Below are 23033 nucleotides of genomic sequence, written 5' to 3' on the forward strand. Positions count from 1 at the left end.
ATCTATTTTTTTGTATACCAACTATTTTTCATTTGCATTGCAGATGCAATTTCTCAGAAAGAATACTGGGAGAAAAAGCTTTTGATGGAGAAGTGATATGTGTTAGTATTTGCATTTCTCACCCTATTTGTCTTCCTTTACTACAAAAAAAGATTAAATTTAATTAATTAGATTTAGATAGCAAATGTCTGTAAGAAGCTTATTTTGGAAAGCAGCTATAAAAGTAACAGCATATTTAAAGAGAGCTTTACAAAGATAAACTGAAATGGTAATATTATAAATTCAGTTTCAGACAATAGAAAGAATGAGGTAAATGTAAAGTGCAAAGATTCACTGTGTAGTGAAATATATAAGTTTTGAAGAGCAATGTAAAATAGATTCTCGTGCTGTATCTGCTTTTTAGGAACACCAAGGGCTGTGGGGAGCCAATGGTGCAGAAGATGGTATGGCTTGGCTTCTGCAACCTGAAAGACTCTTTCACTATGTCAAGTTCACAGACTGTTTGGGAAGCTGTGCCAAGGATGATATTAAGACCTAGACTACCTTCTGCCTATGATTTGGACTTCTGAAAGGAACAAAAATTAATGGTTTATGTTAAAAAAACCAAATTGAACTAATTTTTGTAACCTGATGTTTATTGCTTTGCCACAATACGTTATGCTGTGAAAAGCTATCATCAGACACTGTCAGGGTCTCTAGCTGGTCAGAGTAACCCCGAGAAAAGTTGGAAAGTCTCCTTTCCCAGCCCGGCACTTGAAGAAGCAGTCAGGGCTCTTCATTTCTCGGTCTCAAGGCAGTTTATTGTTCCTTATCTATAAAATTCTTTCTCCTGCCCTGCTGAGATCTATCCAGCAGCACAGTTCCAGGCACTCTGCCTGCCCCCAGGGCAGCGTTATGTCTTTATACCAAAAGCTACGTGGACAATGTTTGCAATTACTTTCTAATACCTATCACCTATGTTAGACAGTGAGCTTCTACTCTAGACCAATCTGTAGTTGCCAACATCACAGCAGAAGATGGAGGCCAAGAAGAAGAAGAAGAAAGGCTGGACATGCCCAGATTCCTCTGTCTTGCCCCCCTGAATCTCCATTCTAAAATCACCAAAAAATCTATTTTTCCACTCTGTGATAAATTCATTATCATTCTACTTAATTTGTCATGGCTTGCAGATCTTCATCTAAGGTTGGTAACTTGCTCCATGGGTCATAATCAAAACCACAAGCATTTTTGGGCTCTGTGCCAGGGTCTCTGAAACCTCTGGCAGGGGTCTTGGCTGCTCAGGACAGCCAGAGGGATGCCCTGGGTCCTGACAAGACACAAAAAACCCTGATCAGGTTTGAGATGATAAGCAGTAAAGACTTTTATCACATTGATTTGCTGTGTTGAGAAAGGCCCCTGTGTCAGGCCAACAGGAGCACTGTGGGGCTCAGTGCAGGGTTCACTGTAGGCCCCAAGTGCCCAGGCCTGCACTGGGTGTGGGTGCCCCCAGACAGGGGTAAAAAGGGAGTCTGAGGCTGGGCAGCAGCTCTGCAGCAAAGCCCTGGGCAGACAGCAAACTGAACATGAATGAGCACAGATCCCCCAGGCACCACAGCACTCAGGGCTGTGGCAGCAGAGCCAGCTACCCCCGGTCACATCTTTGAACTCATTGTGACCACAGCTAGAAAGACATTCAACTGCAGAGACACATAAGTGCAAGATCATTAGAATGATTAGGGAGCTGATGATTAGATCACAATGAGCAAGAGGAGCAGTGAGAGCTCTCCTTGTGTAGCCTGGAGATGAGAAGGATGAGGAGTAACTGCTGCTGTCTGTTACCTGAGTGGAGTTCTGATGGTACCTGGGAGTGATCTCTGCCTTGGAGGTGCACAACAGAAAGGACAAAAGGCAACAGTCACAACCTGCAGCAAAGAGAAACCTATCTGGATAAAGGGCAGATTTTTATAAGTGTTTAGATGTTGGGAAGGGCCACCTGGAGAAGCTGCAAAACCCCAGCCCTAGGGAGTTTTAAACCTCAGCGGAACAAGACCCTGAGCAAGTTGTCCTTCCTTTGACAAGAGCCATGCTCAGAGCTTTGGCAAGGCCATGCTCAGAGCAGGAGGATTAGGTGAAACATGGAGGTCACTTTGAACTCCAATGTTCCCACCATTCTTTGATGAAAACCAGCAGGTTTCCATGCTTTGGATAATGTGAAACAGGGCTTTCTTTCCCTGCTCAGTTAGCTGCCATGCCAAGATGGCCTCATGATGTATTGAGGCACATGCAAGATTTATAGTTTGACAAACATCTACAGCAATAAGTAAAATGAAAGCTAGTGATTTTTAAAAGCTGGATAAAAAGGAATCTTTAGATAATAATGAAGAATTAACTGATTTTCATAACTAAGATTTTCTACCTGGAAGGGCTGTTAAGTCTAGAGATGTTAGAATCATAGAATACTAGGTAAAATATGTTTTTAATTTGAAAATGGATGATAAGGTAGGTTTTGAAGCATGAGTCCTAAACTTTCCTTGCCATGCCAATCTGCAGTGAGTGCCTTTTCAGCCAATGCCAAGCCAAAGCAAAGGTTAGTCCTGCAGAAGGTAAACTCAAGATTGCTGATGGAGCTGCAAAAAGAAGCTGAGTTCTCACTCTGGTTGAGAGTGACCCTTTCTCACCTCCAGTGCACGATACAGCTCCTGGGATCTAAGTGGCACTTAGGAGAATGCTCAGGAGTCTGCTTCTACCAGGTACCAGGCAGCAGAGGATTTTATTCTATATTCATTGAATTAGGACTGGTTCTTGGATTTAGGAATGCTGCAAGACTAAAACTGGACTGAGTGTTAGGATTAGTGCTATGCATAGCAATAATGTAGTGTAGTATTATGTAGAATTAGCAATTATATGTAGGGAGTTTACCCCTGTGTTAGGAGCCCAAGTTTGTTCTTTATATAGATTAATGCCAAAAACTGGCATAAATCTATATAAAGAACAATAAATATTTTCCCAAAAAGCTTTTAAAAAGCGGACACTTTCAACAGTAAAAGATTTTTTTAGTGCCTTTCCCTTTCAGAAGTTTATAATGCTTCTTGGGAGACACACAAACTAGACTCAAAATATATCTTGCAATCAAACTTCAAAAATTACTATATATCCCCACATAGCTATGCTAAATATACCACTATGGAAAAGATACACCAAAACTGTAAATAATTAAGGACCTGAAGTAAATATTTAAAGTGTAATATTAATTTGTACTGAATTATCTGTTAAATTCAAAAGGGTTAATTAGTTCATTGATCATTTCAGTTCTGTTGATCTCCTTTAAAGATGAATTTGGCCTAGGTTGTTTAAAATACAATATGTTTAAGAATCATTCGAATCCTTCTCTTAATCATGCAAAGTAAAGGTAATTTACCATTTTAAAAGCTATTGAACTAGGTAATTTAATTTTTGTGTGTCTATAGTTAAATTTTAAATCAAACATATTAATATGACACAGGGAATCACTATTCAAATAAAATTTTTTTTTTCTTATTTCAAGGAGTTTTGTGTTTATCTCTGAAGCACATTCAGAATTAAAGTCCATGTGACAGTTTTAAAATTGGCCATATACTTTTTCTTTAAATTTGTTTTAGAATTCTTTGGTGATTTTTTTTTTTCCTTTTTCTTTATTTTTACCACCAGAAAAAAAAAAAATTGAAGTGTTTATGAAGTTGTTTTCTCAGCTGGGACAAATGCTGGTTGTGTTGGCAGCAAGCCAGTATCTTTTTTGCAGAATAACTTGAAGACAACTGTGCTATGGTTACCTAAATATTGGAATAATTTTCATAAAATTCTTGCTACTGTGGCTCTGGAAAGTATGCTGCTGGTATCTGGCAATTGCCCCAAACTAATTAGTCCTTTATTTTTGAAGATGAATGTTTATTTCACAGTCGAATAAATAATGTGTATGAAGTCATTTTAGGAAAACAAATACTGTTTTTATCAGGATGCAAAACCCTTCTGTCCTGGTTTAAGGCAAATTTGGGGAGAAGCCTCTGAATGGGGTCCCTCTAGAAAGCAAATTCATTGGCCCCTCCCTCAAATGGTTTGGGAAAAATATTTCCTTGGAGAAAAGTGGAAAATCCCTGTTTATTTAACAAGCAAAGCATTCACAAGCATAAAAAATGAAATTATATTAAACAATAAAACCTCTCTCTGTTGTGAAGAGACGTCAAACTCAGGAGGTCCCTGTTGTGGCTGTAGCCCAGCTGGCTCAGCCTCTCCCAGCCCCGGCCCTGCTGAGCCCCAGCTGGGAGCTCCAGGGGCTCTGCTGGGCGCTCACTCCAGAGCTGGGCTGGGCAGCTCCAAGGAAAAGGAAAACCACTGCCCAGGAACTGCTCTGCCCCAGCCAGCTGAAACCTAACGGGAAGCAAAGGAGAGCTCTGTCCTGCTGTCTGTCTGTCCAGGAGCAGGAATGTGGAGCAGTGAGTGCAGCTCCTGAGCACAAACTGCTGCTTCTGTTTGCCCCATCTCAGCCTCAGAACCAGCCTGAAAGGTGCAGAACTTAACATCCAGCATAAACAGAGACAACTGGGGATACAAACATCATAAAGTTACCCTAGGGCACCTTCTAAAAAGAAGAGGAAATGAAAGTTTCTCACTTACATACAGAATTAGGAGTCCTGACATTCATCAGTACAGCCCAGTCCATGGTGCTGATACAGTTTAATTTTTCATATTCTGTTAAGTAACAGAATCTAATTTACCTCCCATTTGAGAAATATTGTGCAATCTTTAGTGGTATTTTAAAGCTGAAAATAAGTAATGGATCAGGTCTCATTTGAGTAATTTGTGGATATGAGTAAGTACACTGAGAGAGCAGAATGTGACATGTGAGAAAATGGCACTATTGTACTTTGTACTTCTCACACAGGCAAAGCAATGGTGCAATGAACCCTCCAAGCCCAGCAAATGTTAAGTGTGAGCTTTACACCTCGCTTAAGAGACAGACAGCTGCTGCCCAACAACACAGTTATGAATTCAAGCATATGGTTAAATGCATTCCTGCATTAGTGCCACAGTTGTTCTGGAAGATAGTCAAACTCATTACATTATTTGGGCTGGAAATTTTCAGCCTCATTAAAACCTTAATTGCTTGAATGTTGCCATGAAATGAGAAAAATCTGATGGACAGTGTTCCCAAAAGACAATCCACATGCTGTTTACTGTTTAAGGTATTTTAATTGAATGGAAAATAATATAAAATTAAAATTTATGAATGAGGGAATAAATGAGGATGAAAAAAGAAGACATATTCTTACAAAATTCCCTTTTCTATCTGCGGTTCTTTTCTGTTTTCATGAAAGAAAAAGAAGAAACTGTGAAGTTCTTCTCTAGATATTTTAGTGACTTGCTAAATGTCAGTACTATAAGTCACACTGCCTTTTTGATAGTTCATTAATAACGCAAAATTAACCTATATCATAAATTAGTGTTTGGTAACTAGGATGGCAACTGTCATTATAAAATGCAATCAAAATAAATGCTGTGAAGTTGGAAAATTTAATTCATAGTTATAAATGAGTCATGAGTGATTAAAATCAGCTTCTCTGAGAGTTTGTATAGTCACTTTGGAGCTTGCTTCTGGTAAATTGGAAGAAAAAGAAGACAATGTCCTGCAGTAATTGTATTTCTTCAAAATATGTTGTGTACAAGGGCCTCCCTTTGGCTGCAGAGATCTCCCAGCCGTGTAGGAAACAGCCAGGCTCACTGAGGGGAACCCAGATCACTGCACAGCTCCTCCCCTGAGAGAAACGCGGTGTCTGGTTGTACACTGGGAGAAAGCTATGACCTCTGAGTAGCTCATAAAATTGTATACTGAGTAGCTCATAAAATTGCATTTTATCTAAAATGAAAAATTTTCTTTGAGTAGCTGAAGAAAAATCCCCTATTCCTAGAGGCCTTGCCTGGAGGTAAAAGCCAAAGTGATTAAATGGATCAAAGTCTGCTTTGTCAGATTGAGCATATGACCTTGAGACTCCTATCGAGGACTAATGATTGGTAATTATGGGAGTGGAGGTGTTTCATGATATTCCTTTTATTTCTCAAGCAGTTATTGCTGCTTGAGTCCTTATAGGTGGAGGCATAAAATCAATTGCAGAAGCCAAATCAACATGACATATAGTACTGGTAAGATCTGTTACCCCCTCGGGAATGCTTTCAGCTGGGAAACAGAATGTTTTATATCCTCACATGATTTTACAAATCTTTCCAGACACAATTCCTCCTCTTTCCAGAACCCAGACCATAGGAACCCATTGTGTGGGAGAGGCTTCTGCTTTCTGGTTCTGTGTGTAACAGTGCGTTATCAAATATGACAGAAAGTCTTAAGGAGCCACGGAGTTTTTCCTCTCTGAAAATAGAACCATGTTCTCTTTTTGCCCAAAGGGCATTTGTCGGTTTCTTACACAAAACAAGTACAATCCTGGGGGAAAAAAATAATCAAGAATTCAATAAAGTAAATCACATGCAGCCTTCAAAATTAATTTGGGACAGAGCTTCACTGTAAGCCTGACTGCATGAAAAATAGTACGTGGAGGAGCCTGGCAACATCCTGGGATTTCACTGATTTTTGAAGGAATACAGAAACACCCACTACTTTCTTTCAAAATGAGGAAGCCATTGAAATGGTATGGGCACATATGGTGACAAGTTTTTTGAAATTCCACTATCTTGGCTTACACTGAGAAATCTGTGATTAAAACTGTTAAAAAGCAATTGACAGAAAAGTTTGGGTTTGCTTCTTGCTGGCTAATTAGAATATGTAGTGTTACCCTGACTCCACAAGGATCCTTCTGGGAAGATGAAATGATAAGTGAAGCTGATATACCATCCAGAGTATTTATTTATGTGAGTTCAAGTGTGTGACTATTGTCAAACAGTGGATCCAACACTTATCCAGATTAGTCCAGGTCATCCCCCTCACCGTGTACACATTTGTCTGAATAGTTACAGGTAGGTAATAGATAAGCAATTGGTGCTTGACATCTGTGTTGTAATCTACTCACAAAGATTAAATCTGTGTCTATTTTGGCAGAGTTATTGATTTCTTCCATGCCTAAAATGGCATGACCCCATATCTCCTTGATGTTATCAGGAAATACACAAAGTCACGTGCATGAGTACTGAAGCCACCACCTGGGTGACAGAGGAGGATGCAGCAGTTTGGGCATTGCTGCTGTTGGGTTCAGAAATGCTGTCATGGTTTTTTTCCTAAAAGGACTGAGTTTGACTTTAGTTGCTATGAAGAAAATAACTGGATAACATACCTTTAAATTGTAGAGGCTATGTGCTAATTTCTTCTGCATTAGCCAAATTCACAAAGCTTTGTTAAATAACAAACTTTGCTTGTTAAATAAACAGGTTTTTTCCACTTTTCTCCAAGGAAATATTTTTCCCAAACCATTTGAGGGACGGGCTGCTTGAATTTGCTTTCTAGAGGGACCCCAAATTTGCCGTAAACCAGGACAGAAGGGTTTTGCATCCTGATAAAAAGTGTTACATATGAAGACTTGGCCTCCCAAGATGTATTGGTGTATATGTATATGGTGGCATTGATTTTATGAATATTCTGGAAGCATGCTGAGGGAAAAGGTATGGGTCAAGATTAGGCAGAGAGAGAAACTCTGAAACATATTATTCCTAAAAGATTTGTAACAAACAAATATTTCCTGCAAATCAGCTGATATTTCTTAGAAATATGGAAGGCCTAGAAGTGATTGGGCATGGAAGGGAAGGAAAAAATAATTCCAGTCATCAAGAGTAGTCCAAGAACATGGGAAGTAACTGAAGAGCAAGAAGTAGATTCTCCTCTACCTCTTCTGAGACTAAAATACATTCCTGAATTGTTCAGCTGATCTTGTCACAAACATCTTGAGGTTTCATTTTGGGGCTGTCTAATCTTATGTTCATTGAAAAGAACATTGTATTTAGAATTTTTGAGATAAACTGTATGCAGACAATCTTCTTACCATCCTTTCTGCCATAGTAAACACTTAGTTTAGCAGAACCTGGAAGTAATTGCTACCATGAACCAGTCATAAACTGTCTTTCTAGAAATATTATTTAAAATGCATCCTTACATCTTTCTGGTAGCCTATCAACAAATGAAATCTGGATGGCCAATGCTCAGTTGAAGGTGCATGAATAATACTTTTTCAACCAAAAACAACTAATCAATTTTCCTTGTCCTTTAAAATGAAACCTGAAGTTCTGAACTTTAATCTGACTTTTTTAACAGCTAGAAGCCTGTACTAAACATACTCCCAAGTCACGTTTTTAGAACTTAGAGTTCCACACTACTTGCTTCACTTTGAGAGCCAGAAAAAGTGCTCAGTAGATTTAAAATTCCTCTGTTCATAGATGTAGAGACCTTACTATGCAGTACTAGGTGTAAGATGTGAAATGGATTCCATTACACCTCCTGGATGACTCTCAGAATGTTTCAGCAGTCTTTGCCATTTTGAAGAGCTCTTGAACTAACTGAAAATTGTGTCAGGAACTGACACTACTTAACCTGATTCTATGGAAGAACACTTAGGATGTGGCAGGAAGGAGCCTTTTGGTTGTGCTGCTGATCACTCTCTTCTGGCTGGATTAGAGTGGAAGAAAATTTGAAATAATACAGGAAAATCATCTAGTGCTAAAGGTACTTTGATACATAACATAGTTCTAGTGTAAGGGAATACAATATAGAGAGACAAGAGTATTTGTTGGATAGCTGTCCTTTGTGTGTATGAAGAGGGGAAGTGTTATTTATACTTTGTGATTTTATTCTGCATGGAAACAGTAGAGAGGTACACAAACAAAAGCATCACTAATTTCACCATGGTACAGAAAGGGTGAAATGATTAGCTGTCTCTGCACTGATGACTCACTAACCTTCCCCACGCTTATGCCATGGTGACAAGGTTTCCTGGGTCCTCACGACAGAGGTGCTCCTATGCAAACAGCAAGGATAGGTTTCAAAGGCTTTTAAACACAGAAGACCTAGATACTTTTCAAGAAGAAGAAATGTATTCTTTTTGACACCTGTGAGACTGTATATCCTAGCCCTTGAAAAGTAGTGTTTAAAGTGAAACCCTGAAAGAAGTGGAGAGCTTTTCTTTATGTCTAACCTCTGAGTCTGACACCTCCTTTAGACTTTACTTTCACAAAAATAAAGCTTCATCAGTATTTGTGTGTTTTGAAAGCAGATCACAAAATCATGGAGTTATAGGAGATAATTCATCCTAGAAGAAAAAGGGGACTGAATGCATCCATCAGCATGTTCTATTACAGGTGTTTTTTAAAGCCTGTAGTCTGTATTCAGCCACGGTTCCTGCCTATGGTTCCAATAGTGATGGTGGCACTGACGGTTCCACTGGTCCCAGCAAATGCTAAATTCCTTGTCTCTGTTCAATGGATTGAAACAATCAGCACTAGCAAAGGAGGAAATTAACTATATTAATCAAAGGCAGGAAAGAAAGATACAACAATTCTCAAACTGCAGTGTACGTTAGGATATTGGAATTGTTTCAGGGCTGTGTTCAGTTACCAGAAAGGACCGAGTTATGGCTAAGTTCACCCCATTCTTCAGGGTCTTGAAAGAAGCAGTTTGGTGGCATCCACAATAAAAATATGACATCTGATTAATGTTACTTGAGAGATCTATTGAATGAATGCTTGAAGAAGAACAAGGGAATATGTTCATCACAAATACAGACTGAGTAGGCATGTCATTGTCATGAAAATGCGCTGTAGTCACATTATTCTGTTCCAATAATGCTGCAGCTCACTTCTAAGCTCACTTCTATAATCATCCACCTATTCTATCACATAACTAGAATAGATGCCATTTCCAGTTCCTTAACTTCCTACAGATTTGTCTGTGTGTGGTTTATTTTTTTTAGTAGTACAAAGATTTAATCATAAAACTTCTTTTTTGAGATGTCTAATAATGGCAGAAAGCTGAGGGGGTGGAGGGAAGTAATCAATGTTTGCATCCTGTGGCATTCGGCTCCAATTATGCTGCTGAAATCTGGAAGCTGTGATGTTTTAAAGCAATCATCCCGTGTTACGCATTACAGCTATTCTGGAATCTCTAGTTTGTTCATAGTTTATGCTATAATTACTGCAAATATATCCCTCATTCCTTAAATTAGGTTGCAGGTATTGAAACAAGTTATGTAGGCATCTGATAATTAGAAACAGCTAGTGATAATAAAGTAACAATCACAAAAGAAAGCAAGGGAAATATGTCCTGCTTTCCATTGCAAAATTTTGAGAGAGTCACTGATGTCATCCAAATGTCAGTTTACCATATACCACACACAGCCCTTATGCTTCTTTTTGCACTGTAATCTGATAGGTATTTTGTACATAAATTTCAGATACTAAAACTGCCTCTCTCCTAATACTTGGACATTGTTCCAGCTCCCACACTTTAGTGCCATTTAAGAATCAGAAAATACAAGGTGCCTCTCTGTAATGGTAATAATGTATATTTAGTCCCATTGGCACCTATCTTTCAACTACCTCTTGGTTTAGTTTTTAGTTTCTCTTTCCCATATAAATCACTCTCAGTGCATGAGAACTATGTACTTACTCTAAGCTGAAACATTAAAGACAAAATAGTTGTGCCTTCATAAATGTGATGAGAGAAGATGGATATCTCCCCAGCAACACTGAAGACTTGAATTTCCTTAACTCCTCCATTATTTTCACAGGGTGCTCTATTTATGGAATCGGCAATCGCCAACAATTTCCATTTTTCTAAGTAGAATAAAATATTAAGATCAGATAATAAAAAAGGATCAAAACAAACCCCCACGTAACCAAAAGTAAAGTGGATTAGTAGAGAATAATGTAAGATCATGTCACACTTACATGATGTAATTTCAATTACTCACACCTATAGAATTGTAACAGGTATATCATTTATAGTGATGTACTACCTTTATTCTAATAACTCTTCATACATTTTCAGTTATTCATGCCATGCCCTGTGGGATACACTGATCATGTTTGGATCCTTATAGGGCATTATAAAAGAGGGAGGAACTGTATTATAAAGCTGAAAAACAGTTTGGTTTTTTTTCCTCAAAAACTGTTCTTTAGCTTTTAGTCATCTAGTAGCTTATTTGTACTCAGCATTAGCCTCTCAAGACAGCACTGGTCCTACACCCATCACATTACTGTACAGACAAAGACAGTAGTGAACTAAATTCCTTCTTCATTTTTTGTTTGGGTTTTGTGGTTTGGCTTTTTTAAGAAATTTCAGCTGTAGGCTTACTGGTTTGGCTGCCTGCAGACATACCTGGAACACTTGTGAAGGTATGTGGTTTCTTGGCTGTACTGAGAACTTCAGACAGATTGGTTTAAGAGGAAGTACTTTGGAGATATCTGATGAGAAATTGCTCTGTGCTTAACAAATTGCTCTGGACAAGAGAATGAAAATAAGGAAATGAGATTTCAGGTGATAACTTCCTGAAAACAAAGAGCCAGAAGATTAGAACTGGGATGTGGTCAGAAGTTTCTGAATCAAATATCCATGGTATCTTCCTTGAGTTTCTGCCACTGGAGTTGTGTTTCAGATGTGTGCTATGCATAGGGAGTATATTTCCTGTACACAAGAACACGTTACTGTTTTCTGCATTCCCAATGCTGTTCCTTCTGTTTGTTATGCACTAACCAGGTGTTGACATTCAGGTTCTCTTACCATTATCATGATGTACTACCTGTGATCAAGCATTGAACTTGAATTACAGCAACAAGAATCTAGAAATGAAATTCAAAATGAGTGTATTTTGGTAATGTTTGTGGCTTTGGATTTACATTTCTTTTACGAATAAACATATTAAACTTCTTTATTGCTATATATAAAACTCTCAAGAGACAGAGGAGTAGAGGAATTCAGTACATTATTTCAGTATATCATTTTCGGGGACTTGGACCCGTCCTACATCTTGTGTAGCTACAGACATGGCATTTAATTTGTCTGTGCCTTAACTTCCCTCCTCTGACATGGGAATGGAAACTCTTCTATCTCTCTTCAAACTTCTATGATGAGAAATAAATATTGGGGACTACTTAGATGCCATAATAATGGATACAAATTGAACGCATTACATATAAGATGATGGAGTTGTGATTATTGTGAATTACTATGAGCAGGTTCAGGGCAACTGGACTGGTGGTCTTGGAAAAAAATAAAAAAGGAATGGATCTGCGCACGTGTGAGAGAGGGAAACCCCCGTTTCCAGTGTGTCAATGCACGCAGTGACCGAGGTAAATTCGCCTGTTTTGCAATGGGAAGGGCTGCAGGCTTTCCGAGGGCATTCACCACCGCCCTGCTCCCTTCGCCGCCCGCGGAGCCCTCACGGGCCCGGCCCTGCCCTCCGGCCGCTCCGCCGCGCCCCCTGGCGGCCCCGGCCCGGCCCCGGGCCCCGCCGTGCCCGCCGACCGCGCGTTCGCCGCCCGGGGCTTTGGTGGGGGCGGCCCCGGGAGGGTCACCCCGCGCCCGGCCTTGGAGCGCGGCCCGCAGCCGCTGTCCCCAGGCGCCGCTGCGGTTGCTCGGGGCGCGGGGACCCGCACCCGCACATCTATCATCCGCACTAACGCGGGAGGAGAGGATTCCCCGCACAGCCCGCGGAACGGGACAGAACGGCGCGGGAGTTTCCGTGCAGGAGCCAAGGGGAAGACACCGGGGAGCTTCCTCGTTCACTAACGCGCAGGGAGGAGATTCCCCGGACAGCCTGCGGGACGGGACGGAGCGGCAGTTTCCGCGCAGGGCTCAGGAGGGGAGAGACCGGGGAGGCGCGGGAGCGAAATCGCTCGGGAGCGCACCCTGGGCACGCCTCCAGCGGGGCACTTCCCCGCCCCGTCGGCCGTGGGGTGGCGGCGGCCCCGGTGCCGCGCTGCCTGAGGGCTCCGCCGTGTCCCCGCTCGGGCCGTCGGGCTCCCCGCGCCCGGGGCGGGCACGCGCGGCTCCCGCTGCCGGTGACGTCACGGCCCGCTCCCGCCTCGCCGCTCCAGCCGGCGGGCGCATCCCGCGGGTGCGGAGCGGAGCGGGCTCCGCGCCACGGGCGGCAGCGGCAGCGCGCTGTGGAGGCCGGCAGGCGCCGCCTCCTGCTTCCCTCCCTCCCTCCGTCCGTCCGTCCGTCCCTCGTTCCCGCCCGCGCCGCTCTGTCCCATGTTCGGGCTGGGGAAGCCGGCGGGGCAGCAGGAGCTGGGCAGAAGCGGTGGGCTTCCGAAGATGGCGTCCGTGGGGGATTTTAACGTGCTCAGCTCCAGTATCCCGGCCACCAAGGTGGAGCTCTCCGTGTCCTGCAGGTACGGAGCCGGCTCACGGCCGCGCCACCCGCTCGCCCCGCGGCGTCGGAGGGGGCGGACGGGCGGGGGCCGCTCGTCCCGGGCTGTCAGCGGAGCGGGCAGGAGAAGGGCAGTGCGGGACGCCCTCCGCACGCCCCGCGCCGTGCGAGCCGCCCTCGCCCCTGCCCTCGGAGCGTGCGGAGCGCGGGCAGCCGGGGATGCCGCCGGCGCATCCTCGGGCAGAGCGGGCGCAGCCCGGGGCCGGCTGCCAGCCCGCTGCAGCCCGCTGGCCGCGCACCGGGCGTGTCCGCCGCACGGTGCTGCCGCCGGGCCCGGGGGCCAAGCGCCGGCTCCGGGCTCTGCCGAGACGGGCAGCGGCTGCCGCCGCCCTGCGCCCTGCCCGGGAGCGGGAGTCGGGGCGCGTTGCCCGGCAGGTGTTTTAACTTCTGGAGCTGTCCCAAGCGCCGCGGTGGGGACGGAGACCTTCCGTCCGCAGCAATCCTGTCACGGGTTCTTCAAGGCTCTCTTGCAAAACTTGGGAGTACGGGCGTGTTGTGTTGCCTCGTCATGTTTTATCGTAACGCTGCTGCCGAGAAATTGAGGGAGTGCCAACCCGTAACACCAAACGTAGTGTCTGTGGTTTTGTTCCTTTGACGGTTGTTTATCGGTATTTCAAAAGTCCTGTTTTCTCCCGTGATGCAGAGGTTTTCTCGTTAGAGGTCTAAAAATAGTTTTTATTTGTGCGCTTTTTTATTCATGTTCACATTCCGCCACTTCCTTAAGTATTCCCTAGTAGTTGCAAAACGGTGACGCCTTTCGCCAGCAGAGTTGGCAGCTTCTAGCGGAAAATTTGAACTGTCCGTGTATTTCCTGATGGGAAATGCGACAGTTTCTTCTACAGTCCGGTGCTTCATTTTGCAATGTAGCTCCTCATTTTATAATGTTGCTGTGTACCTGTAGTACTACCACGATAGAACGGCAGTGCTCTAAACTTAAATTGTCGGACCACTCCCTCTCTTTCCTTAGTAAATAAAGTCTGATTTGATGTTTTATCAAGTGTGAATTTCAAAAGAAGGCTGAAGCAGTGAGAAATAGAGTAAGATTAATTTTTTAATACTGAAACACTTGCCAGGCTGACATACAAACACCCCGCTGTACTTGCTGTCTCTGCAAGGTTCACAAGCACCAACTGTTGTCTGAGGAAGGGTGTGCTGTAATGTGTAAAAACGATCCAGGACCTTTACTTTACTTTTAAGTTCTTCAGATAGCCTGTCACAGTTACAGATGTCAGAGCACTTATGCTGAATTTGACCCAATTCACTTAGTATGGGAGTTCCTTTAATTCCAGGTATGATTTGTGTATACCTGCCATGCTTCACAGTAATCCATCAGATAGTTCCATAGAAATGCAGGTACAGAACAGTCAGTCGATTCTGACCTTACTTGTAACTAATTTCAGATTATAGTTTGCAGCAGCAGTTTCTCTGTAGATGTTGTTAAAAGCCATGTCAGTTTTGTTAAAACTTTTAAATTTGTCTTGATGTCAAGTGCAGTAGCATGGGAATTTCCATGGAGATTCCTTTCTTCTCTATGTGCTGGATGACACTTTTTGATTACAAAATTATGCTTCAGAGCAGAGTGTAAAATGAGTGACACTAGGGCAGAGATTAATGGTTAACACGTTTGTGATTCATCTGTAAACACAGTCATTGGCTAAAACTTTTGAAATGTGGTGTTAAATGAAATTGTGAAAGTCTTCGAGAGCAAACTGCAAAATTCAGAGAATGCTGAAAATTCTGTAATAATTAGCAGTTGTGTATTCCTAAATACCTGGAGAGAAATGCTTTTAACAACAGTTTGGGTCATGATGGTTCTTTTCTTTGGATTTTGATGAGTTGCAGGACCAATGTGGTCACTAATTTACATCAACAATTGTTAGTTGATAACTGTAATTTATTCCTAGTTTCTTTTTTTTTCTTGGGTTTTTCTTTTTGTTTGGTTTTGAGGTTTTTTGTTGTGGTGATGTTTTGTGGTTTTTTGGGGTTTTTTTTTTGTTGTGTGTGTTTTTGCTTGTTTTCCTTGGAGGACATGAGGGAAGTTCTTCCAGTCTGTACAGGTGGTGTAACTTGTGGTCAGTGAAGCAGTGTTTGTGCAATAAAGTAAATTTGTGACTCTTCTTCCCCTTTTTCTGTCTTTCTGTCTGTCTTATTCAGTAAGGATACACTTTCTATTCCTTTAGCTCTCAATTCCATGTGGTTTATTTGTCAGCATTTCCCAATTTACCTGCATCCTCATACTGCCAGTGTTGCCAGATTCAGCACTATGCAGATGGCATTGCACTACTTGATGTTCTCCAAGCCAACCTGGTTTAGCTTCAGGGTCACATCAGGTTGTCTTTAGGAGAAATGCATCTCATAGGATGAGAAATTCTGTAAAAATTGTAAAATCCAGAAGTGTTTTGGTTGTCAGGTAATGCTCTTTCTGGAATTTCTTTATGATTAAAAGGTTTTTATATCATTCCCGTTGCTTTTGAATGCCAGCATTAGCTGTAACTTTAAAAATGCTAGAAAAGTAAGAAATTAATTTAATTCTAATTATTACTACTCAGTGCCTATCAAATAAAAACTTCCCAATTCTTTTCTGATTTTCTAAGATGTAGTTTATCAGGAAGCAGAAGTCTTTGACTCAAGAGCCAGCTCTAATATGGCAGAAGAACTTTCATGTGTATCCCAGAGCATCCGCTGGTGTTGGTAATTGTCCACTGTTGTCTGGATCAATTGCTGTAGTAGCCATGTCCCTCTGCACCCTGTCTCTCCCTTCTTCACACCTGCTGAAGGGCTTTTATGATCTGATAAAATGTTACTGTCACCTGCCATGCAACCTTTATTTGTCGCTGCCTGGCATAATTTTACACAATTGTCATGTGGTGAAGGACCAAGACCTTGTCCCTGCAGTCTGTGTGAAAGAGTGGAAATAGGCTGCACTCTCTCCTTCTACTCACTATATTTTCCAGCCCAAAGATTCCTCTTCCTCTACAGGGGTGTTTGCACTGCCTGCAGGTTATAACCCTGTGTCTAGACAGGACTCTTCTCTTACCTGCTCTGTGTGTAAGCTTGTGGTCTTATGTGAGCTTCAGGTAAGCTCCAGGCCATATACCTCTCATCCTGTTTTCCCTCTGCTGATGTTCTCCACTGATTCCAATCTAGTTAAGTCTTGGCAAAACTCCATATTCTGTTCCCATCTTTCCTATGTTAGTTACTATGTCTTGACTGAAGTTGTTTTTCTAAGGCTGAGAACTGCAAGATTGCGGTTATGTATCTTGAAGTTTGTGCTCTGTGTGAGCATACAAAATTCAGCGTATCTTAATGGGTTCAAGTTTTTAATTTTTTTGTTATGGTCTGTATAATGATGGCTTCTGTTTATCATGGTTACTGTGTGGACAGGCCTAGGCTTTTTTCCTGATAATTCTGCAGCCATTCTGCAGTCTTATGTTAATAAAAAAGTCAAGAGTTTTATTATATCTCATGTTAATATTTATCAATCAGAATTATCTTATTGAGAGTGTTTTTTTAATATCTGTAGGAAAGTGAAGCTGTAGTTTTATCATTTTGATTTCTAGTAGTGTATCAAAGATGACATGGTTATTGGAAAGATGGTTCTAAAATATTGACAGAGTGCAGGGTCACTTTGCTAATTCAGAAGGTTTGTTATGATAATAGTGCTTTGGAAGGCTTTATGTTCAATCAGGCAGTGTGTCTTTATTGGTCTGGGTTTATGTTGGATAAACTCTACACTGCCTGTGTTCCCACAACAGGCGTTATGTGCATAAAGGCACCACAAACACCTGTCACAGTTAGTTCAGCAGGAACACAGTTGGTTGCTCATGCCTGTTTTGGATCAGTCCTATGCCACTTCACAATTTGTACAGAAATCTAACATTAATGAATGAGCTGAATGGAATTAAGCATTCCCTATTCTCAGTAATTGAAATGATTCAATTTCAAGTTTCTTGCGCAAACAAAGCATGCCACATCAGAATTTTTCTTTTTGTTTGGTAGTGTGAAAGTCTTAACCAGCCACTTCCAAGTGTTTGCAATACCTAAAAGTATGTTAAATTATATCTTTGATTATCCTATGCATTGATCTGTGGCAAGATGTCTCTCCAGCCATCATACTTACCTTCTGGGTTTTTAAAAAATATTAATAATTTGTTAGAAGTGTCTGTCGCAGAAAGATATAACGATAAAAGAGATATTCATAATGAATCATTCAAGCTTGTAACTCTGTATAGTAAAAATACAGAATATAAAATTAATTTTGATTGTAAACTTGGTTTTCATCTTCCTGCTTTCTTTGTGTATTACTAGATTGGATTAAAAGTCCATGGAGTGGTTATGTGACTGGCAACAGAATGTTGATCTTACATTGTTTTTTTCTTTGAAATGATACTACCTAGAGAACCAGCTGGTTTCAGATGGTAAAAAACATAAATGGTTTACAGTATCCATAGTCATGGAGATGCATTCCTGATGGAGTGCAAGTTTAGTTTTCACCTGTGTGTCTCTATTGTTTGAAATTTAAACATGCAGCAGTGTGACTAATAGAATTCAAAGCAGATCGTTTGCACTACAGGTTCTGTCTAGCGACAGCTGGTGATGGAAAGATGGATGCTAGTGTCTTTACAAACAGTTCATGGGTGAGTGTCTTAAGGAGAAATGGGAGTTAGTGTCTTTGAAATGGATCTTGGTGCCTCTGCCAAGCTGCAGAACCCAGACAGTTTGACTCCTGAACTTAAGAGCAATAGATAAATGGGTCAGCACAAAGTCTCTTGCAGAACCTACTTAGTCCGAATTTCTAAATTCTAAATTTCTAAATTACCTAAAATTCTGGAGGAAAATGACATGTTCAAGGGGGGATTGTGGTAAGTGGTTTGGCAAGGCTGTACCTTCCTAGAACTGCAGCCACTGGGGAAGGGAAGAGGTCAACATATGGACAGGGTTTTAGGATAAAAGGGGTCTACATCCTCTGAAACCTTGAGAGAGAAACCCCACGCTCATGTGGCCAGGTGGGCTCTCTCCCTTTATTCAAATAATTGCGTAGGACTCTTCTGTCTCCTTCATGGATAGTGGCTTGTCATGGAGTGATTTTCCGCATACAGGGGACAGGCTGTTTTAACCCCCCCCGAGAGGGTAACTGAAAGTTCTTTCTAGATCCCTCGTGGTGGATTAAAGTGAAACGAGACTGAATGACCAGTGTGTATACACATGGCTGGTTTATTTCAGAACAGGATGGTTCCATTGGAGGTGTGTATCTGCTTTGGTTATTATTAATAGAAATGTATAAAAGTATAGCAATATCACTTAAGAAAATATACAAGGAAAAGAAAGGGTAAGAGTACAAAAGAAGAAGAAAGATAGCACTACCCGTCCAGCACTGAGACTCGATTGTTGCAATATTGTTGTCTTTTGATCAAAGTTGTGATGACAGTCTTTATCTCTTGGGGCTGGAGAAGTCCCCCTGTTGTGGTTTGGAATGGGAGGAAATACAGGGAAGTGATGGGTGGGAAGCAAAGATTCAATGGGTTAATAGTATATGTTCAGGTGGGAAGGCCCAGGTGCCTCCCCTGGGAGTGGAGCCTTACACTATGAAATATTGTGGCTCATGCACAGTCTGGGGCTGCTTCAGGGGACTTTGGAGGTTTGTGGCCCTTTCTAAGGCATGACCACTGTTTCTCATGACTGCACAGGTTGAGCCAGTTGTGACTTTCCAGAGGGAATTAATACCTTCAGGCTTACCTGTGAGTGTCCCCATACCTCTCCCAGGGGGTGGTTTTACACTTGAGTCTCATCAGGAGAGGACATTGGCATGATAAGAAGCATTACCCCACCTTGCAGGATCTGCTTCTTACTGGCCTTTTTGGTATGGTGTGGTCATCCTCTGGTGGCTGGGTGTGCACCTCCTCTGCACCTGGGCTGTTCTTAGAAGATCAATGGTTTCACCACACACCCAAAAATTCTTCTCCTCCCCTTTCTTTAAGGGGTGCCAATCTGGCTTCAGCAAAGCACCTGTTGCTTTTGCAAATCTGATTTTTGAGTCATTAACCTTTAACATGTCAGTTCTCATGCAGGCTTCAGGTTTCACCCAACCTTGGGAGTGTCAGGACTTGTCAGATTTTGTCTGAACGTGCCTTTGCCTACGTGGAGCTTTGTTTGGCTTTACTTAGCTTCAAACCCAAACCTGCTCTCTTTTTTTCTAGTTGTTGGGTGGCTACTGCTTAGTTAGTTTCCTTTTGGCTTGTCCTTGTATAATTGTATGGTATAACCATATTTCCTTCAGCAGATAGTAGTAGCAAGTAGTTATTATGTGTATAATGATGTATTTGTGATCCTGACAGAATGGTGCAGTGCAGAGGAGCATTGTCACGGTGTGATAGCAGAGGCTTTGCAGGTGGGGGCACAGGATGGGAGTGTGGCAGCAGAGGATGAAAAGAGGGTACTCAGGATGCTCCCCTTGCTGGGGACCCCAGTGCTGTAAAGAGGTCACCAGTGGTTGGTAAAGAAGTGCAGTTTGGGAGCTGGGCAAAACCAAAAGTGATGAAGGAGCAGCTCTCAAGCAGATGTCATACAGGCTGTATGTGGTGTGCAGTAAATGTGGACGTAGCATGCACTTGCAGATGAATGAAGTCAGGGCATGTTAACTCAGCTGGGAGTTCTTGGAGTGGGGAGGAAGAAGTCAACATCATTCTCCTTCTGAGACCACCTCTTCCACCCCTGCCACCACTGAAAACTTCATGGTTGTCCTCAGACAGGAGGTGGGACACTGATGGGTGGCTCACTGTAACACCCTCCCTCAGCTGAAGCCCACTGTCCTAGGCCCAGAAAGGTACCATACAGGAAGGCCTGGCAGCAGGAAAAGGTCTACGAAATGTGCAATAACTATTTTCATGAAGACCTTCTGTGGTAGTATTGTTTTTCTCAATTTTTTATCTGCCCATCTGAGCAGTGGCTTACCAACCAACAGTCCTGCACTGGCAGAGAAAGGATGAATATTACACTGATGGTATATATTTCCTTTTAAAATTACTTCTTTGAGATATACCTTTTGAAGAGTTGTTTCAGAAAAACTACACCACCAATCTAGGTTTTATATGCTGTTGTACATTAATGAAACACTGTATGAAATGTATTATCCATTCCTAAAGAAATCAGAACTCACCGAGGGCAGCATATCCATGGATTTGGATGGTCTGAGTGAAAGTAACTGGGAAGGAGTGGTGAGTTGGCCCTAGATTGAAAAGCTCTTTTGACCACCAGCAGTCATTAGTGCCATTTCCCAGGATACACACCAGAAGCTCAGAGCCAGAGACTGTTAACTTGCCCAGCCCTAACAACATAAATGGGGATGGTTTATTCTGTTGGTTTCAAATAGAATTTTGGGTTGGTACTGAATCAGAGTTCCACCAGTTTGTGATAGTACTAATTGGTCTTTTTTTTTAATATAAACTGGGATAGTCTAAGATTATGTTAGGTCTGTTTCATCTGCACAATTGTATTTTTATAACCCAGTACTTTCCATCTGTTCCACAGAATTCCTGTAAAACTATTGCTGTGTTAGAGTAAATAATCTTGGCAATTCCTTTGGGTTTTTTTAAACCCTCTGGAGCAATCAGCAGTTTTAATAGAGGCTTCATCCTAAAATTGTTTGTGTACATCTAGCCAGAGATGGCTGTGAGTTGTGTGGAAACTCATGGAAGCACTGCTGATCTTACCCTTCTCATTGCTTCTCCCTTTCTTGTTTCCCTTATGGCTTTTGAATCAATATAGCTTGACAACGAAAGTTACTGTGAGGCTGAAAATTATTTGTTTTCTGGTGAATTACTTCTCCAGAGGTTATGAAGAGGTATTGTGAATGTTTTCTTAAGCTTGCACATCAGAGATATGTTTGCTTTCTTTCTGGTTCTTCCAGTGCCCCGAAGAGTAGAGATGGTTTGAACAGAAATGAACAGGTCATCCTAATTGCCTGTTAGTCAGCAGAGTCACTGTTGTCTCACCTGTGAGCCTATTGTAAGAAAACCAGTTATTTTGACAATAATGTAAAATTCTGAGAAATTGTCTGGTCTGCTGTTAGGTCCGGGGCATTTAGAATCTAGAGATCTGGAGGCTAATAGCTGCCTTTGTTGTGCTCTGACAGAATAGAGGAGGAGAGGGTAAATAGCTGTGGAAGGGTGACTGCTTAAGCTGCCACTGAGTAATTTGTGCAATTACTCTGCAGGTAGGTCAAGTGGGCTCTTCACTGGAGTGGGCTCTTTGGATCCTGCGTCAGCTTAGGACTGATCCTTGCACGTTCAGTGGTGCTATTGAGGCTGAGGGGTAGTGCCTACTAGGTAATAATACAGTTATGTTACAATTAGGAGTACAATGAGTACTATTCTGCACATTAAAATGTGATTAGGATGCTCCTTTCATTATCAGGATCTTCTGTGAAAAAGTGATGTGGCCCATCATTAAGTGAGGGAAACAGAAATGCTTTTATTTAATGAACTAGAGAGAATTCCTTTCCCCATGGTTTGATAAAAGTGTGAGAGAAGCAGTGTGTGCTTATATAATACAAATATGATACACTGAAAATATATATTTTCTAAAAATTATTTTGCATGAGTAACCAACTGTGTTTGCAAACTGCTGAGTGCTTTATTTCACAATCAAGAAATCTTTGCATGCATTTAAATGTAAGTCTAAAGAGGAAGAGAAACATAAAGCCATAGCACCCAGAGAGATTTTGACAAATTAATCTGAAGTGAACCCCATATTTTTGTCATTCAAGATGTCAGAGCTGTTGAAAGCAAAATATTTTTTCCAGTCAATACAAATCTTTATTTTTTTTAAATTTTAAAACTAGAAAAGCAGATTTTAAATTGCTCAGTTCTGTAGTTACTGTGGTCTATTCTTCAAGGCCAAAATTCTATGATTTTTGATGGGAGAATTGAATTTACTTCTGCTTATCAGCTTGGTGTAACAAAGACTTAAAAATGTACAGAAAAGGAAGTTCAGATATTGATCACTAAAATAAAGTAAAATTTGAAGGAAAGTGTATTTGGATAAGGAGAGTAAATGCTACTTTTTAGTGTACATCTGATAAAATACACGTAGCACGTAGTGGGTTAGAGATTGTAGGAAGCATCAAAGGCTGTGATGGTTCCTGGTGAGCCACCACTGCTGCCTAGATCAGTGAAGCATCTGATTTATACATGTGTCTTGTTTCAGGTTAAGCAGTACAAAACACTTGGCATTAGGGGGCATTTCTGTACTGAGAGGGGGGTCAGGTACTGGAGAGGGCTTCCTAGAGAGGTCAGTGCCCCAAGCCTGGCAGTGTTTAGAGGCATTTGGGCAATGCCCTCAATAATGTGATTTAACTTTTGGTCAGCCCTGAAGTGGTTGGGCCTTTGGACTGGATGATCATTGTAGGCTCCTTCTGACTGAAACATTCTATTCTAAAAAACTTCTTGAGCGCTGGACTGTTATTTTGATAAATTTTTACAGGGTTTATGAAACTATGCAAACAAAGATAAATATGTTTTAACTTTATCTTATTTAATGATCTCTTTCTTTCCCACCCTGGGGAAATGGCTCTCATTATACAGAAAAAAAAAATGATCCCAGCATTTCCAGTATTATTGCCATGGCTCCCATTAATTTTTTTTCCCCTTAGACAGCTATGCT

General features: G+C 41.7%; 1 protein-coding gene across 1 annotated transcript in view; it reads left to right on the forward strand.

The window, feature by feature from the left end:
- Window positions 1-13088: 13088 nt before the first annotated feature.
- Window positions 13089-23033, forward strand: part of CPNE8 (copine 8) — a 70299-nt gene continuing 60354 nt past the window's right edge. Inside the window, exon 1 of the mRNA XM_054272702.1 lies at window positions 13089-13335. Coding sequence (XP_054128677.1) covers window positions 13196-13335 — 140 coding nt within the window. The 5' untranslated portion in view covers window positions 13089-13195. The remainder of the gene's footprint in view (window positions 13336-23033) is intronic.

The sequence above is a fragment of the Melozone crissalis genome, unplaced genomic scaffold, assembly GCF_028551555.1.
Source record: "Melozone crissalis strain CALT ecotype California unplaced genomic scaffold, PUWL_Pcris_2 ptg000004l_1, whole genome shotgun sequence".
In the NCBI taxonomy this organism is placed as follows: domain Eukaryota; kingdom Metazoa; phylum Chordata; class Aves; order Passeriformes; family Passerellidae; genus Melozone; species Melozone crissalis.